Below are 17965 nucleotides of genomic sequence, written 5' to 3'. Positions count from 1 at the left end.
ACTATGTACAAAATAAGCACATTTGTGAAATCTTCATCCTGCTATATAGTATGACAGGAAAAAAAAAAATTGACAAAACTCTCAAGCGGAATCAAAAAATCGGGCGGGCTTCTGGGTTGATCCGTGGTACTACAGGAACGAAAACTAGCAAGTAAGAACCAATTTTCCTTTCCCTGACGTACCCAGATCAGCCAAGACTGCTGGGATGTACCCAAGCTGCCTTACATGGGGTGGGACCTAGAAAGCCCGCTCGAAGCACACCGCTACCAAAACTCTCTGAGTCAGGAGCCCGAACATCCAAACGGTAATGCCGAGCAAAGGTATGCAAAGATTTCCAGGTCGCTGCCCTACAGATCTCCTGAGGGGAAATCAACTCACTTTCTGCCCAGAATGCCTGAGAATGAGCCTTAAGACCCCCTGGAACTGCTCGCCCGTGACATATATACACTGAAGCAATAGCATCCTTCAACTATCGAGTAATAGTAGACTTGGAAGCTTTATGCCCTTTCCCAGGACCGCTCCACAAGACAAACAGGTGATCTGACAGGCGAAAATCATTAGTGAACTCCAAGTAACGCATCAGCGCCCGCCTGACATCCAAACGCTTCAATTCATGAGCATTGGAGAATTCTGATCCAAATCCGGGAACGCAGGCAACTCAACCGACTGGTTCACGTGAAAAGCCGATACAACCTTAGGCAGGAAAGATGGCACAGTTCTAAGAGAAACGCCACAATTGGAAAACCTACAAAAAGGCTCACGACAAGATAGAGCATGAATTTCCGAAACCATCTGAGCCGAGCAAATAGCCACCAAAAACACCATTTTGATCCTAAGGTCCTTCAGAGTGACACACCTGAGTGGTTTAAAAGGTGGTTCACACAACGTCCTAAGGCCCAAATTCAAATTCCAGGATGGTCAAACTGCTTGACATGGTGGATTCAAATGCTCTGCACCTCGAAGGAAACGAGCCAAGTCCGGATGAGCCACTATGGACGCACCGTCCACCTTCCCATGTAAACAGCCTAACACTGCCATTTGATCCCATAGAAAACCGAAAGCTAGCCCCTTCGCCAAACCCTCTTGCAAGAAGGCTAGAATGTGGACTATCGAGGCCCGCCTAGGGGAAACATTCGACCTGCTACACCAAGAGTCAAAAACCTTCCAGACTCAGACATAAGTAAGAGAGGTGGAAGTTTTGCGAGCCCGCAAAAGAGTGGAAATTTCCAAATCTGGATACCCCTTCTTTCTCAACTGCTGCCTCTCATAAGCTAAGCCGCTAGACAAAAGCGATCCACCTGGTCGAAAAATACTGGACACTGCTGCAGGAGATTCGGAAGATGACCCAGATGGAGCGGACCGTCCACTTCAAGGTTGAGGAGATCCGCGAACCACAGCCTTTGTGGCCATTCTGGAGCCACAAGCACCACCTCTCCCGGATGGGCTTTTATCCTTCTCAAGACTGTGCCTACCCAGAGGCCAAGGAGGGAATGCATAGAGCAGAATGTCGCGAGACCATGGGAGGACAAGAGCGTCTACCCCTTCTTCTCTGTGCTCTCTTCTGCGACTGAAGAAGTGTGGCACCTTGGCTTTCCACCGAGTTGCCAGTAGGTCCAAACGGGGAATCCCCCACCGATGAGATATCAAAACGAACGCCTCGTCAGACAGCTCCCATTCTCCGGGATCCAATCTCTGATAGCTCAGAAAATCCACCTGTACTTTGTCTACTCCGGCAATGTGCGAAGCCGCTATCCTGAGCAGTGTAGAAATTACTTACCTGATAATTTCATTTTCCTTAGTGTAGACAGATGGACTCAGGACCAATGGGTATAGTGTGCTCCTGATAGCAGTTGGAGACGGAGTCAGATTTCAATCTGACGTCAGCACTAAATATGCCCATGCACAAGGCTTTGCTCTCCAGTTTTCTCCTCGAAAAGCAATTATGGATATATGTGTTTGGATAATTTTTTTGATTAACTTGGATAAGTTCATTAACTTGAGTAACTTGATTAACTTGAATTGGTTGACTTGGTTTCTAGCTGGAGACCGCCAGGACACTCAACCGAGAAGCGCCGACACCTGGTAATATGGGTGTCTGAACTAGAGATAAGGGTTGGCATTCCCGTGCTTGTGTTGCACTTGGGGAGAGGTTTCCCCGAGGTTTCCCCGAGGATTCTTGATTGCGAGGCAGCCATGGGCGGGGTGCTGAGTCCATCTGTCTACACTAATGAGAATGAAATTATCAGGTAAGTAATTTCTACATTTCCTAGCGTGTAGCAGATGGACTCAGGACCAATGGGATGTACAAAAGCTACTCCCGAAACAGGTGGGAGGCTGCCCGTGGCCCATTTAGTACTGCCCTTGCGAATGCCTGAACATCCAGGCGATAGAATCTCGAGAAGGTATGGATGGAGGACCACGTTGCCGCCTGACAGATCTCTGCAGGTGACAGCACCTTGGATTCTGCCCAGGACACTGTCTGGGCCCTTGGGGAATGGGCCTTGACTTGTTGAGGAGGAGGCTTGCCTGCCTCTTTGTAGGCCGCCTCGATTACTTCTTTGATCCAGCGGGCTCTGGTTGCCCGCGAGGCCGCTTCTCCTTGCTTCTTCCCGCTGTGAAGAACGAACAGATGGTCCGTCTTTCGTACAGGTTCTGATCATTCCAGGAATCGGACTAGGAGTCTGCCGACATTCAGGTGGCGAAGAAGGCGTGAGTTGTCAGAGTCCTTATGCTCATCTGGAGATGACAGCGAGATGGTTTGGTTTAGATGAAGTGAGAAACCACTTTTGGCAGGAAGGAGGGTACCATGCGCAGCTGTATGGATCCTGGCGTGAATCTGAGGAACGGCTCCCGGCATGATAGTGCTTGAAGTTCGGAGATTCGACGGGCTGAGCAGATTGCCACGAGGAATGCCGTCTTCAAGGTCAGGAGCCGTAGGAACAGACCACGAGTTGGTCTGAACGAAGCTCCTGCTAGGAAGTCTAACACTAGATTGAGATTCCATAGGGGTATCGGCCACTTTAAGGGTGGCCAAATGTGCTTGACCCCTTTTAAGAAGCGGGAGATGTCTGGGTGGGCTGCTAGGCTTGTGCCGTCCACCCTGGGTCTGAAGCTGGCCAGAGCGGCCAGTTGAACCATGATGGAGTTGGGGGACAACCCTTTGTTCACGCCATCCTGCAGAAATTCCAGCATCATGGGGATTTTGACTGTCCGTGTAAGGATGTCGCGGTCCTCACACCAGGCTTCGAATATTCTCCATTCTCCATACTCGTATATATGTTAAGGAGGTGGAGAACTTGTGCGCTCGGAGCAGTATGTCAATCACTGGTCCTGCATATCCACTCTTTTTCAGGCGAGACCTCTCAATGGCCAGACCATAAGCAAGAATCTCGTTGGGTCTTCGTGGAGGATCGGTCCTTGCTAGAGTAAATCCCTGTGTGGAAGTGGGTGTAGAGGGTTTCCCGCCAGAAGTCTTCGCATGTCCGCGTACCATGGTCTTCTTGGCCAGTCCAGGGCCACTAGAAGGAGCAGCCCTCTGTGGTGTTCTATCTTGTGGATGATTCCGCCCAGTAATGGCCATGGAGGGAAGGCGTACAGTAGGTCCTCCTGTGGCCAGGTCTGGACGAGAGTGCCGATTCCCTGGGACAGCAGTTCACGTTTTCGGCTGAAGAACTTGGGAAACTGGGTGTTGGACCCGGTTGCCAGAAGATCCGGGGGGCTGGGGCTCCCCAGTGGTTTACCATCCGCTGGAAGGCTTCTGTAAACAGTGTCCATTCCCCTGGATCCAGACTCTCTCTGCTGAGGTAGTCTGCAGTGATGTTGTCTTTTCCCGCGATGTGGGCGGCTGATATCCCTGCCCTCGTCATTAGGGGCTCTATTTCCAGGGACACCTGCTGGCTTCTGGTTCCCCCCACTGGCGGTTGATGTAGGCCACTGTTGTGGCGTTGTCTGGCATGATTTTGACTGATTTTTTTTTTTTTTTTTAATTTATAATTTTTATTTGCCGTAATACACAGAATAAACATAAACAAGCAGTGGTGCAAGAACAACAGCAAACTTTGCATACATGTCCCAGTCCCCCCACCCCCCAACATGCCATGAAAAGTCCAAAGAATCATCTATAAACGTGAGTAGACTAGCATCACTCCAGTCAACAACAACTCAGGAGCTGAACGTAGGGTAGATAAATGATGAATAAATAGAGGCAAAATGAATGATGAATAAGTAGAGGCAAAAGAAAACAGTGCTTGATGTCACTTTTAAACAACCGTGAAAGATAAGGATCTCCATGAAATATAGGGGTCCCAGATTTGAAGAAATTTAGAAAGTCGGTGGTGTTTCAGTGCCGTGAGTCTATAAAGAAGGCATACGTTATCTAGACGTTTGAGCAATTCGTCTGACGTGGGCGGATGTGGCCTTTTCCATCGGTAAGCAATTTCCATTTTAGTCGCCGTGCACAACTGTTGCACAAGAGTCTGAGCGTGCAAAGGTAAAGAGTCGCAGGGAGCAAAGAGCAATGCCTGCTCCATGGTGAGCAAACAGGGAGACTGAAGCAGGTCTGATAGAAGCCGTGATACATAGGTCCAAAGAGGACGAATAAAAGCACACGTCCACCACATGTGTAGAAATGTGCCCTCTTGGTGACAGTTCCGCCAACAGTAACGGTCCATTTGCGGGTAGCAGCGATGTAGCTTCATCGGCGTCAGGTGCCAGCGATATAAAGTCTTGTAGTTGGCTTCTACAATGCGGGTGGACACATTGCCACGGGATATGTTGGAAAAGATAGATTCCCAAGCCTCCTCCGATAGAGGCCGCTGGAGGTCAGCTTCCCAAGCTGTCATGTGAGTGTGTTTAGTGAACGGGCGCTGTAGTAGTTGCTGGTAAATTTTGGAGATAAGGCCACCAATTGCAGTAGGCGAAACACAGTATCCCTCAAAAAGAGAGCGTGAGGGAGCCAGGAGCCCCCTAGATTGAACATGGGAGATAAAATGGCGGAGTTGCATGTAGGCAAGAAATTCCGTAGCTGGTAGGTGGAATCGCTCTCGAAGGATGTCGAAGGAGGCCAGTCGACCCTGGTGCATGACATGATACAGGCAGAGAAGTCCTCCCGCTTGCCAAAGTCCATAGGCCTTGGTAGGTAGACCTGCCGGAAACTGGGTGTTGTGGAATAAATAAGTAAGAGGGAAATATTCATACCGGCCCACCAGTCGGGTTCTCCACTGCTTCCAGATGTTATACGTGTGCCTGGTGCAGGGTGGAAGCTGTATCATCGGTCGCCAGGACGAGATAGGTTGCCAGAGAAGGGAGGCCAAGGGGACCGGCGCAATCCACGATTGTTCCAAAGCGACCCACGGCTTTGTGGCACGAGCACAGTGCCAGTCAATGAGGGGCCTGAGCTGGGCAGCTGCATAATACCATCTCAGATTGGGAAGGCCCAGACCACCTTGTAGTTTCGGCTGGTAGAGGACAGACTGCGCCACACGAGGAGGGCGGCGGCGCCACAAGAAACGGAGCAGCTTCCGTTGCCATTGAAGTAGCGTGATTCGACTCAGTGGAATTGGTAGTGTCTGAAAAAGGTACAGGAACCGGGGCAGCAAGTTCATCTTGATGGTAGCAAGTCGTCCGAGCCACGTGAGCGGAAGAGAGCCCCAGTTCTCCAAGTCAACATCTATTTTCTTAATAAGAGGAGCATAATTAAGATTATACAAGTCACATACATTATTACTCAGATACACCCCTAAATACTTAAGTTTGGAGGGCGCCCATCTAAATGCATGAGCTTGCTGCAATTGACCTACTATATCTTGGGGGCAGGAGAGATTTAGAATCTCGGACTTCTCCCAGTTGATCTTGAATCCTGAAAGGGCACTAAAACGGGCTAGCTCAGACTCGAGGGCAGGCAGGGAACCCACGGGATTACCAATAGTGAAGAGAATGTCGTCAGCAAAAAGTGACAACTTGGGCTCGCAGGTAGATGTAATGAATCCCTGCACCTGTGGGTTGCGGCGGATGGAAATGGCTAGGGGTTCGAGAAAAATTGCAAAAAGGAGGGGTGACAATGGGCAGCCTTGTCTAGTCCCTCTCTGCACCGGAAACGGGGCGGTGTAGCTACCATTGATTTTTATGCGTGCCAGAGGGTTGTGATAAAGGGCTTGGATCCAGTTGCGGAAAAAGGAGCCAAATCCCATCTCCTGTAATGCTTGAAAGAGAAAAGGCCAATGAACCATGTCAAAGGCCTTCTCTGCATCTATGGCCAGGAGGAGATTTTGACTGATTTGCCCCGGAGTCTGTGGCTGAACCGAGGGCAGGCTAGTCTGGCTGCTCGGGCTTCCAGTCGGTTTATGTTCCATGCCGACTCTTCTTTGTCCCATTGCCCTTGAGCCGTTAGCTCCTGGCAGTGGGCTCCCCATCCCCGCAGGCTTGAATCCGTGGTGAGCAAGGTCCATTCCGGTGGGGATAGGCTTGTTCCCTCGCTCAGATGGTCTTCTTGTAGCCACCATTGTAGAAGGTTCTGAACCTTCGCCAATAGCCGGAGGGGGGCGAAGTAGTTCTGAGACATCAGGTTCCACCGTGACAGTAGGGAATTTTGTAGGAGCCGCATGTGAGCCCTTGCCCATGGGACGACTTCTATGGTTGATGCCATGAGTCAGAGGACTTAGAGATAGTCCCATGCCGTGGGGAGAGTGGAGTTCAACAATGCTCGTAGTTGTTCCATCAATCTCCTTCTCCTTGTAGGGGAAGGATGACTTTGTTTCTTTTGGCGTCGAACCGGACTCCCAGGTACTCCAGGGATTGGGAGGGCTGCAGGTGGCTCTTGGGTGTGTTGACAACCCACCCATGGTTCTGCAGTAGTTCCATGACTCTGATGGTTGCTTGATGGTTTTCCTCTGGCAATTTCGCTCTGATCAGCCAATTGTCCAGGTATGGGTGCACAAGGATCCCTTCTTTCCTCAGTGTCACCGCTACTACCACCATGATCTTGGTGAACGTTTGGGGAGCCATAGCTAGCCCGAACGGTAGGGCCTGGAACTGGTAGTGATGGCCCAATATCGCGAAGTGTAGGAAACGCTGATGGAGGCGATGGATCGGTATGTGGAGATAGGCTTCTGACAGATCCAGGGAGGTCAGGAATTCTCCCGGTTGTACCGCCTTTATGACCGAATGCAGGGTATGACCGAACGGAAGGGTACCTTCAGGTAGCGACTGACGGTCTTGAGGTCCAGTATGGGCCGGAATGTTTCCTCTTTCTTGGGCACGATGAAGTAGATGGAATAGTACCCAGAATTTTGTTGGTGCATGGGCACCGGTGTTATTGCCTTTAGGGCGAGTAGTTTTGAAAGTGTGGTTTCCACTGCCTTCCTCTTGGAGGGGTCATGGCACGAAGAAATCACAAACTTGTCCGGGGGGATGCTGTGGAAGTCCAGGTAGTATCCCTCTCGGATGATGGCTAGGACCCAACTGTCCGACGTTATTTCGACCCATCTTTTGTAAAATAGGGCAAGCCTGCCCCATCTGATCTCTTCCTGTAGATGGGTCTGCTGATTCTCATTGCGTGTTGCAGCTGGGGCCTGGTCCTGAGCCGGCTCCTCTTTTGTTGTGTCTATTCCGAAAGGACTGCCCCTTGTTGTGCGAGTAGGAACAGAAGATGTGCGCGTGGCTGTGCGCGCTTGGCACCCCAGGGCGTGCCACTGTGCGCCCAGCCCCGATGTGCGCACCACTGTGCGCATGGCGTAGATGCAAGCGCCGCTACGTGCACAAGTACTTTGTGCGCCCGGCTGGCCGCTGTGCGCACGGCTCAGTTGTGCGGACGATGCAGCGACCAGGGGGGAAGGCGCCGGCAACCATGCAGTAAGATGGCGGCCCCCCCAAGGGGGTCTCCACATGGGAGGACCCTCTTGCTGGATCGGGGTCTAGCCCGGACGGGGCTGCTCAACCTGAATGTACAGATGCTGGAGAGACGATCTGTGTGGCTGTCCAAGCCTCGGAGACCAGAGACTTACAGAAAGTTTTCTACCTTACCTTGTCTCGGAGCTTCCTGGTCCTCTGCTGGGTGGTCTCTGGCTGCGGGGGAGAGGGAATTACCTTCACCGCCGCGCTCGGTTCTGCACCCACTGCCTCTCAGCCGCTCCCTTTCCCGGGGGCTAAGTCCACACCGGGACAGAGGCTTACTTCTGAGGGATCTCGGAAATCACCTCAGGAAATCTCGACTGGGGGAGGGACCCTTAGGTATCACTGCAGGAGAACAGGGCTCGTTTTGGAGGTAAGTTTTTCTTTGTTTCTTCTTTAAATTTGGAGTTTGGTTTTCTAACTCTGTGCAAGCGTGTGTGAAATCCCGAACTGCTAAGGAGACGGAAAAAACTGGAGAGCAAAGCCTCGTGCACGGGTATATGTAGTGCTGACATCAGATTGAAATCTGACTCCGTCTCCAACTGCTAATAGGAGCACACTATACCCATTGATCCTGAGACCATCTGCTACACGCTAGGAAAATGAATTTCTGCCCAGGCCATGAGCTCGTCCGCCTCCGCTGCTACGGGACTACTCTTTGTGCCTTCCTGCCGGTTGATGTATGCTACCATTGTTGCGTTGTCGGAGAGCACTCGCAACAACAGACAATGAACCAGAGGCAAGAACTGCTGCAAGGCCAACCGTACCGCCCTGGTTTCGAGATGATTGATGGACCATTGCGCTTCCTGCTGCGCCCATTGGCCTTGTGCTGCCTGAAATTGGCAAACTGCCCCCAGCCGGAAAGACTGGCATCTGTCATCACAATGGTCCATTGAAGGACCTCCAGATCCACCCTGAGGACAAGTGTTCGGGGCTCAGCCACCACGCTAGGCTGGACCTGGCCGGTTCCTGGAGGGGTAAGGGGACTTGAAAAGCCTCCGACATGAGGTCCCAACATGAGAGCAAAACCCTTTGCAACAGCCTGATATCAGCGAAAGCCCACGGGACCAACTCCAGAGTAGACGCCATAGAACCAAGAACTTGTAAATAGTCCCACGCCCTGGGAACTGGCAGGGACAAGAGACGCCGAACCTGCAACATGAGTTTGTCTATCCGTTCCTGCCTCAGGAAGACTTCCCAATCCAAGTATCGAATCTCGCCCCCAAAAAATCCAGGACTTGGGCCAGGGACAACTGGCTCTTGTCCGCATTGATGATCCAACCCAGGGCGCGAAGTGTCTGCAAGACCTTGGCAACCGCCACCTTGCATAGTTCCTGTGACTTCGCTCAAATGAGCCAATAGTCCAAGTAGGGATGGATCAGGATCCCCTGGCGATGGAGAGCCGCCGCCACGACCACCATCACCTTGGTAAACGTGCGCGGAGCAGTAGCCAGCCCGAAGGGAAGCGCCTGAAACTGGTAATGCTTGCCGAGGACCATAAACCGGAGATACTGCTGATGGTCCTTCCGAATTACAATGTGTAGGTACGCTTCTGTCAAATCAAGGGACGCTAAAAAGTCCCCTTCTCTGACGGAGGCGATTACGGAACGTAGCGTCTCCATACGAAAATGGGGCACTCAGAGCCCTGTTGACATTCAGATCTAAAATCGGACAGAAGGACCCGTCCTTCTTCGGAACCAGAAAATAAATCAAATATCTGCTGGTCTGAAGTTTGTCCGAAGGAACCAGGACGATCGCCCAGAGGTCTAACAACCGGAAAAGCGTGAGAGACACCTGGCACCTTTTCTCCAGGGACCCACAGGGTGACACCAGAAATAGGTCATGTAAGGGACGAGCAAAATCTAAGGCGTAGCCGTGTTCTATAATGTTTAGAACCCAATGGTCTGAAGTTATTTTCATCCACTCCTCTTAAAACAGGGACAGCCACCCCCCAACAACCGGAACAGGGGAGTGGGCCGGCGCTATTTCATTGGGAGGACTTGACTCCTGTGGCCCCTGCGGCATCACCGTCTCGGGTGGGTCTTCGGCCACGAAAGAAATGAGACCAAATCTGTGATATCCCGGATGACTGTCTTTGGCCAAACGGAACCAGCTTAGACTGGCGAAAACGGCGCTGCCCCCAAAAACACAACCGGGAAGAGCCAAAACCTCTGGAAGCCTTTGGTCTATCCACCGGGAACTTATACACCTTATTGTCCCCCAAGGACTTAATGAGCTTCTCCAAATCATCTCCAAAAAGTAGTTTTCCCCAAAACGGAAAAGCACCCAGTTGCGACTTGGAGGAAACATCGGCCGACCAATTACAGAGCCATAAAAGCCTGTGGGCTGACACCGCAGAAGCCATAGTACGCGAAGACGTACGAAGGAGATCGTACAAAGCATCCGCCCCATACGCTACCGCCGCCTCCAAATGATCAGCCTGCTCAGACTCCTCCGGGGAGAGCTCTCTGGCACTCAGGAGTTGCTGTACCCACCGGAGACTCGCAAGCTGCATTAAACTACTGCAAACAGCTGCTTGAACCCCCAGAGCTGACACCTCGAAGATACGCTTGAGAAGCACCACAAGCTTACGATCCTGAGGGTCCTTAAGGGCAGCCGCCCCGACCACCAGAATAGTCGAACGCTTAGTGACTGCGGATATGGCCGCATCCACCTTGTGGGAATCTTAAGAAGGTCGAGAGAGTCGTCCGGCAGCGGGTACAATTTTTCCATAGCTCTGCCTACAAGAAGCTAGCTTCCGGAGTATCCCAATCCCGAAACATTAGCTGGAGCAACATAGGATGAAAAGGAAAAGTCCTAGCCAGAGGACGAAGACCAGACAGCACCGGATCCACCGTGCCCTGATCCTGAGGCGTCTGCGTCTGACCAGCTGGTATGCCCAACTCCGCTAGGACATGTGGAATCATCGGCTCCAACTGGTCATCATCCCCTTCCACTGGAGCCACAGGCTCGGAATCCTCATCCATGTCCGCCTGAAGCGGATCTGCCAACGGCAACGCACCCGAATCCAGGAGACCTCAGGAGGATCCGGCCTAGGAACCAGCACGGGAGGAGAGGGCCCTGCCCCAGGCCGCCCCGGAGGGGGCTCAAGATCCCCCATGGGCATAAGGCAAGCTAAATATGCCTTATGTAATAACAAAATAAAATCAGCCAAAAAAGGATGCTGGCCCTTTAAATTTTCCTGAGGGGGGTACCCAAGGGAGCAGGGAAGGCTGGAAACAAATAGTGAGGAGACCCAGGGCAAAAATCCTGCGGGAATAACTGAGGAGGGAGATCCCCTCCCCCTGCCAAGCTATCTGCATCTGCAGCTCCTAATTAGGCTGCCGTTTCCGTGTTCCGCGGGAGCAGGATAGGCGGAATACCACGAGGCAGCATCGGGGTGCCTGCACCACGGGACCGATGCGCCTGCCTCCCCCTTCCGCCAGCTGCTGCCGCTGATGAGCCCTCGCCCCCGGGAAGACACCGAGGAGAAATAACTCGTCTCCTCAGAAGGCTCGGCTCTTCTTTTTTTTTTTTTGAAACTTTGTTTCAGCCAGACAAATTTAAAAGATTCCTGTCACAGCCACTTTTTTCTTTTTTTTTGTTTTATAGAATCAATTAGCCAGGACTGTAGGTTCTGCCACCTTCATCTGCTGGAGACAGAGAAATACTGAAGGGGCTGCAGGAGGTGCATCCTACTCACAGGGGTGCCCTTCAAGTTTTTCTCTGTCTCCATCTGCTGGAAGGGAGGCATAACCCAGCATTCTGGGCTGATCTGGGTACGTACAGGGAACTTGATTATTTATTACACCTGACTTACGCTAATCATTCATTATATGCTCACTTTGAAGTATGTGCTGTAAATTTATAAATAAAATAATTATTAAATATGTTCTCACGCCTAAATCTATAGTCTCAGTCTGGAATCCCAGCCATCACAAAGAAGAAATCAGATACAACAGATTCCACTCACCAAAACATTTCAACTCAATTCACCTAAACCCAGCTCATTCAACCTAATCCAATCCAATCTAATCCATTTCATGCAATTCAACTCAACCTGACCCAACCAAACCCCACTTCACCTCCTCTAACCCAATGTAGCAGCAAATAAGCTCTGGCAGGCTTCTAACCAGCGGACTGTTGGGATGGGAGGCTGAAGCTTTGCCCGTGAGTCACCGAGTGGGTCTGATAATTGAGGCTGAACAAGCCAGAAGGGCTTGCTGACAATATAAAGCCTGCCTCTAATGAACCGGATTGCTCTTCAGGGCTACTAAAGGGATGCTGGAACTCTAGGAAGTCATTCCTGGATATTCAAGGGCTAGAGAGAGACAAGCTGTGAGAACCCAGAGGAGACTCTTGAAGTTTAGAACCTGAAAGTAAGGGTGTTTGTGTCTGTAAAGGCAAAGTAATAGAATACTGTGCAACTGGATAATCTGACCTGGATCGGACTGGATTGTAAGTTATAATTAAACATATTTAAATTATTTGAACCTGAAACTCCCATTTGTCCATGAAGGAAGAGAAACTGTGTCTTCTGTTAAATCCTGCAAAGTGTAAGCCAGGATGTCATATTTCCGTTGAAATGTATTCTGAAATAAAGTCCAACTTGGAATTCTGAACAGCATGTGGTTTACACTTGTCAGGGGCTCCCATCCTGAAACCCAGTCCCATCCAATTTAAATAGCTCAATCCAATCCATTCCAATCCCATTAATTTAACCTCAACTTCATCCAATGCAATCTATCCCAATCTAATCCTATCAAGTCCAATCCAACCAGTGAAGCAGTAGTCTAGTGCAGTGGTTCTCAACCAGTATGTTGGGACACATTGGTGTGTCACCAAAAATTTGACTTAGCAAGCCTATGCTTTCTATAAGAGCCACATGTGCTTGCTGCTTGAGAAGACTGCAGAGTAAGGAGCTGGTACTTAAAATTCTTCATCACGGCTCCCTGTTGCTGCTTTTCCCTCAACCTTGGCAATCACTGCCACCATCAATCCAAGTCAGAAATGTTGCAGGCATGCTGTATCCTGCCTCGCCATACCGCTGTACCTCCCCCTCCCCCCTGCTTCTTGGTGATCAGCTTTTCTCTGTATGTTTGTTTATAACAAGCCGTTAAGCCCGTTAAAACGGGCTACATCCCTCTGTCTCTCACCTCCCCCTCATTCTCTCTCCCCTCACTCTTCACCACCCCCCTCCCCCACCCACTCCTCTCCACCCTCCCTCTCCTCTCACTCAGTCCCTCCCTCCCACTCAGTCCCCCCTCTCCCTCCCTCCCACTCACTCAGTCCCCCCTCTCCCTCCCACTCACTCAGTCCCCCTCTCCCTCCCTCCCTCCCACTCAGTCCCTCCCTTCACCCGCCTCCATTTCCTTCCGACGCCGTACTCGCGACTCCTCGCAGCCCACACCCACCTCCATTTCCTCCCGGCGCCGTAAGCGCGACTTCCCGCAACCCTCACCCGGCTCCATTAACTCCTCCCGCTCCTGCCGGCAGATCTCGGGGGGGGGGGGGGTGTCACTCCCGCGCGCGCGGCAGTGACCCCCCCCCCCCCCCCCCCGAGATCTGCCGGCAGTGACCCCCCCCGAGATCTGCCGGCAGGAGCGGGAGGAGAAGCAGCGCGCGCGGTGCCGCTACTTTCTCCTCCCGCTCCTGCCGGCAGATCTCGGGGGGGGGGCGCGGGAGTGACACCCCCCCCGAGATCTGCCGGCAGATCTGGGGAGGAGAAGTAGCGGCGCCGCGCGCGCGCGGCGCCGCTGCTTCTCCTCCCGCTCCTGCGGCCCCACCGCCATTTTTTTTTCTGACCGACGTCCTTGCCCGCACATGCGCAGTAGAGCTGCGCTCTACTGCGCATTTGCGGGCCGTCGGTCACAGGCCATTTATAAGGTAGATGGCCTTTTATTCTATATTAGATAAGAGTCAGTCTGCATTCTGCATGTTTGATAGAGGTGAGGAATTCTGCTAACTAGGATGTAGATTCTGTGTAGGAATCTACAGCAGTCTGGCTTTGTTTTTCTAATAGTAAGTGTTCTGTGTTCTATATTAGCAGTCTTGCTTTTTCATAGGCGAGGTTGTTGCTGTTCAAATCCTGGGTGTTAGTAATCTTAAGGTATGGCTGGTATGCTATATAATTTCTATATGTCTTTTTATTTTATTTATTTATTTAAAAATTTTTCTATACCATCGTTAAGTTAAATAACCATCACAACGGTTTACAGAAGGGCACGATAAAGAGAAATAAGGGTAGTATAGATTACAAATTACTCATGTGCCATCATAGTACGGTAACAATTTAGCACGTTATCATGTTATTTCACAAAGTGGCTGGCAGGGAAGGATTTTCAAGTACTATTAGTGAGGGGATATCAGAATCTGAATATATTTTTGCATGGTGAGTTGAAAGGGGAAGTTTCCTAATTGTGCTCTGTATAAACTCCAGAAGAGGTCAGAACTTTCTGAGGTTGATAGTGAAATGCATGAGAGTTTGTATCAAAAAGCTGTTTGCTGCATATGCATATCAGTCCTAGATTTCTCACTGATGCAGTAAGCAAAGATTAACATTTTTGTGAAACAAAATAACCTTTAATAATATTTTATAAGCAGTTATTGAAATTAAAGAATGTTATCTTTCTCCTGCATCATTTTCAACAATAAAATATTTAGGATGTTTTTTAGTATAGCTGTTAAATGTAGTGTGCTATGCGACACGCACGTGAGCATGGTCTGTCAGGTGTGTCATGATGGAAAAAAGGTTGAGAACCACTGATCTAGTGATTAGAGCAATGAGCTGAGAACTAGGGAAGTCAGAGTTCAAATTCCACTGATGCTCCCTGCAACCCTGGGCAAGTCACTTCACCTTCTTTGCCTCAGGTACTAACTTGGGGCCTCATTTACTAAGCATTTTTCCCATAACGACAGAATGGGAGACAAGCCTTAGCAAATCCGACCCTTAGATTGTAAACCTTTTGGGACAGAGAAATACCTACTGTACCCAAATATAACTTGCCTTGAGCTACTTTTGAAAAGGTGGGAGTGAAATCCAAAATAAATAAATACATAAATCCAATACAAGCCCATCACATCGAATGTAATACAGTCCAAGTCAATCCATCCCCAAGCTGTCCACCCAACACAACTCAACCCAATGTAGCCTACTGGCTGGAACTAGGATGTATGTGTACTGCATTCCAGAGGGAATTGTTAAGATCTCTCCCGCGGCCTCTCACCTCTCTTCAGCGTTCAGAGTGGCAGGGAGACGTTGCCGACGTCATTGCCATGCCGAGGCCCAGAAGCCGCTGTCCCTGGTCTCGCCTGTGCAGGGAGCCGTTCTCAGCCTCCTCTTCAGCAGTAGGACGCCGCCTCTTCTCCGTCGGGGCCTGTTTCCGGCCCAGCCCTGCTCCTGTACACTCAGTGGCAGCATGGCCGCTGTCCATGGTCCTGCCCCTTCTCCTAGGGGCGGGCCCACATCTTCCTCTTGGATTTAAAGGGCCCGCAGCCGGATATGCCCTGGGCCCCACCTGGACTCCTCCCTGGGCGTCTTCTCCTCTTCTGCCCTATAAAAGGGCTCTGAGTTCATTTCTTCGTTGCCTTTGCAAGGAGTTAGTCTTCCCTAGGACTTCTCGTCTTTGCTCCTGCTTGGTTTCCTGGTTCTTCGTGGGATCCCTTGTCGTTTTTGTATGTTCCTGGTTTTCTTCTGGATATCCTTCATCTATGCTCCTGATGTTCCGTGATCCAGCTTTGATATCCTGAACCCCTGGTTCCTCTTCGCCACCTTCCTGGCCTGCCGTCTCGTGGCAGAAGGCCACCTTCTCGTCTGCAGCACAAGCCTCCGAAGGGTCATCCTTGCCTGAAGCCAAGTTCCGTATTGGTCCTGTGTTTTTAAATTCCCTCTTTGAAGCCAAGTCCCATCTTAGTCCCTTGTCCTGAATCTCGTTCTGGCCATCGGATGTTCTTGTAGTTGCTCCGTCCATGTGTTAGGCGCTGCTGGAACCTGCGCCACTTCAGCGTGGTCCGTGACCAGCCATGGGAGGCTGTGTAGGGCGCGCCCCGGTGCAGGCCTCTACAGTATCTGGGACATGTTCCTTGCATTTGCTTCACTTCTCATCTGGAGTCTGCCTCGCATTCAGCGTGGTCCGTGGGTGGGCTGTGTAGGGCGTGCTGCGTCGTAGCCTCAACCTAGTACTTGACTTTGATCCTGAGTTCCTCTTTTGAGTCTCCACGTTCCAAGTTCTTGGTCTGCCCTTGCCTCTTCTCCGGCCTGCCGCCTTTGCCGTCATCCAGCGGCAGGTCCGAAAGGCCTTGGAGTGGTTGGAGGACCACTCAGAGACCAACTTTGCATGGTTGGCCTCACTGAGGTTGTGCAGGTCGGCAGGGCCCTGGGCTTCTGTCTCTACCCAGATGTGGATTCGTCTCACCAGCCTCGGCACTTCCACGGAGCTCCTCTCCTGGTTCGCCAAGGTCCAAGGGCACACTTTCCCGTTCCCGCGCAACAGCCACTCATGGACTCCTGCACGTAACAACTTGCCAAAGCCCGTGTGCGCAACAGGAATCAATCTGTGTGGCTCCCATTCAAGGACCATCACCACATTGGCTGGGATAGGGAAGGTTATAAAAAATAAAGGGAAATAGCCCAGGTAATTGTAAATGAAAGCTCATGGTGAGCATTGATCAATCAACGATGGTTCTGATTGAGCTAAGAACCTAAAAGGAAGAGGAGGAGATAACTGCCAAGTCAAAAATACAATAAGAAAAATAATAATTTTCCCATTTTGTGTGCATATGCTCTTTGTAACAAGAGGCAGTGGCATCTGAACCACATAACTATGTCCCTTCCCAAGTCCAGCAAGGTACTGAGTGTTTAGATTCACCCTCCAAAGACACAAACTTACCATCTCATTCGCCTCAGATTCCAGAGGTGCTTCAGCTTCAGGATACCTAGAACCAAGCAGGTGATGAGATGACAAATGTTACAGCATGGTGAACCAGAACCTTGATCTAAGAACTCTTCTTCAACTCTTTATTTAGTAAACATTTTCAGGCATACAAAGCAGATAACAGAAATCAACATATCACAATACATGGCACTGTTGCTGAAACCACTTACATAACAAATCACAATGGAGCCAATGTCCCATGTATCAACCAATTCATAAACAATCAAAGAATAAAAAATAAAAACAGATAAGAATCCCGTATCACACCATCCTATAGTAAAACTTATAATAGTCACATACTTGGATATATTTGTAGCCTTACGCCTTTAAATCATAATGCAATTGTTCAATATCTGCAATATTGCTGATTTAAGCCTGCCAGTAATCAAGATTAGGGTTAAACTTTCAGAAGGCAACAATTATGGACCTCACAGTTAGTATAAATTGACCTACCAGAGGTCTGAACTTAACGGGCATTAATGATCCTGCGATAAACTCAACAAGGAAGATGAACTTAGGTTGGAGATGGATAGGAAAATTGGTTCTTACCTGATAATTTTCGTTCCTGTAATACCTGGATCAGTCTAGACTCCTGGGTTTTGCCTCCCCTCCAGCAGATGGAGACAGAGAAGTTTTGACTGACTCTGTCCTATATCCCAAGGTGCCACCTACAGTCCGTCAGTATTACTCAGTAGCATAGCAGAATGGTTCAAAACCAAACTAACTATATGTAACTAACATGTAACCTGAACTGGATCACTAACCCCAAATGGGAAAAGAACCCATTGAACACGGTGAACAAGATTGATCTGCAGACCCCAAATAAACAAATGATGAACAAGCGGACTCTCCGTTACCTCTATACATAAAACAGACGGGACTCTGGACTGATCCATGGTACTACAGGAACGAAAATTATCAAGTAAGAACAAATTTTCCTTTCCCTGTACATACCCGGATTAGTCCAGACTCCTGGGATGTACCAGAGCTTTTTTTTTTACCTGGGATGGGATCCATCTGCTTGAGGGGAAGCAAAACCCAGGAGTCTGGACTGATCCGGGTACGTACAGGGAACGGAAAATTAAGAATGTTAGAAATCTCGAGTGAGGAGGGAAGTGATGTCAACCCTGCGAGATGGATGCCTG

At 50.2% G+C, this 17965-nt stretch overlaps 1 protein-coding gene across 2 annotated transcripts in view; it reads right to left on the bottom strand.

The window, feature by feature from the left end:
* TAZ (tafazzin) overlaps positions 1 to 17965 on the bottom strand; it is a 55157-nt gene that overhangs the window by 21379 nt on the left and 15813 nt on the right. For both annotated transcript variants that reach the window (XM_029610237.1, XM_029610229.1), the window contains exon 4: positions 16776 to 16821. In XM_029610237.1, coding sequence (XP_029466097.1) covers positions 16776 to 16821 — 46 coding nt within the window. The remainder of the gene's footprint in view (positions 1 to 16775; positions 16822 to 17965) is intronic.

The sequence above is a fragment of the Rhinatrema bivittatum genome, chromosome 1 (assembly GCF_901001135.1).
Source record: "Rhinatrema bivittatum chromosome 1, aRhiBiv1.1, whole genome shotgun sequence".
NCBI lineage: Eukaryota > Metazoa > Chordata > Amphibia > Gymnophiona > Rhinatrematidae > Rhinatrema > Rhinatrema bivittatum.
This window is presented reverse-complemented; position numbering and strand designations above follow the sequence as displayed.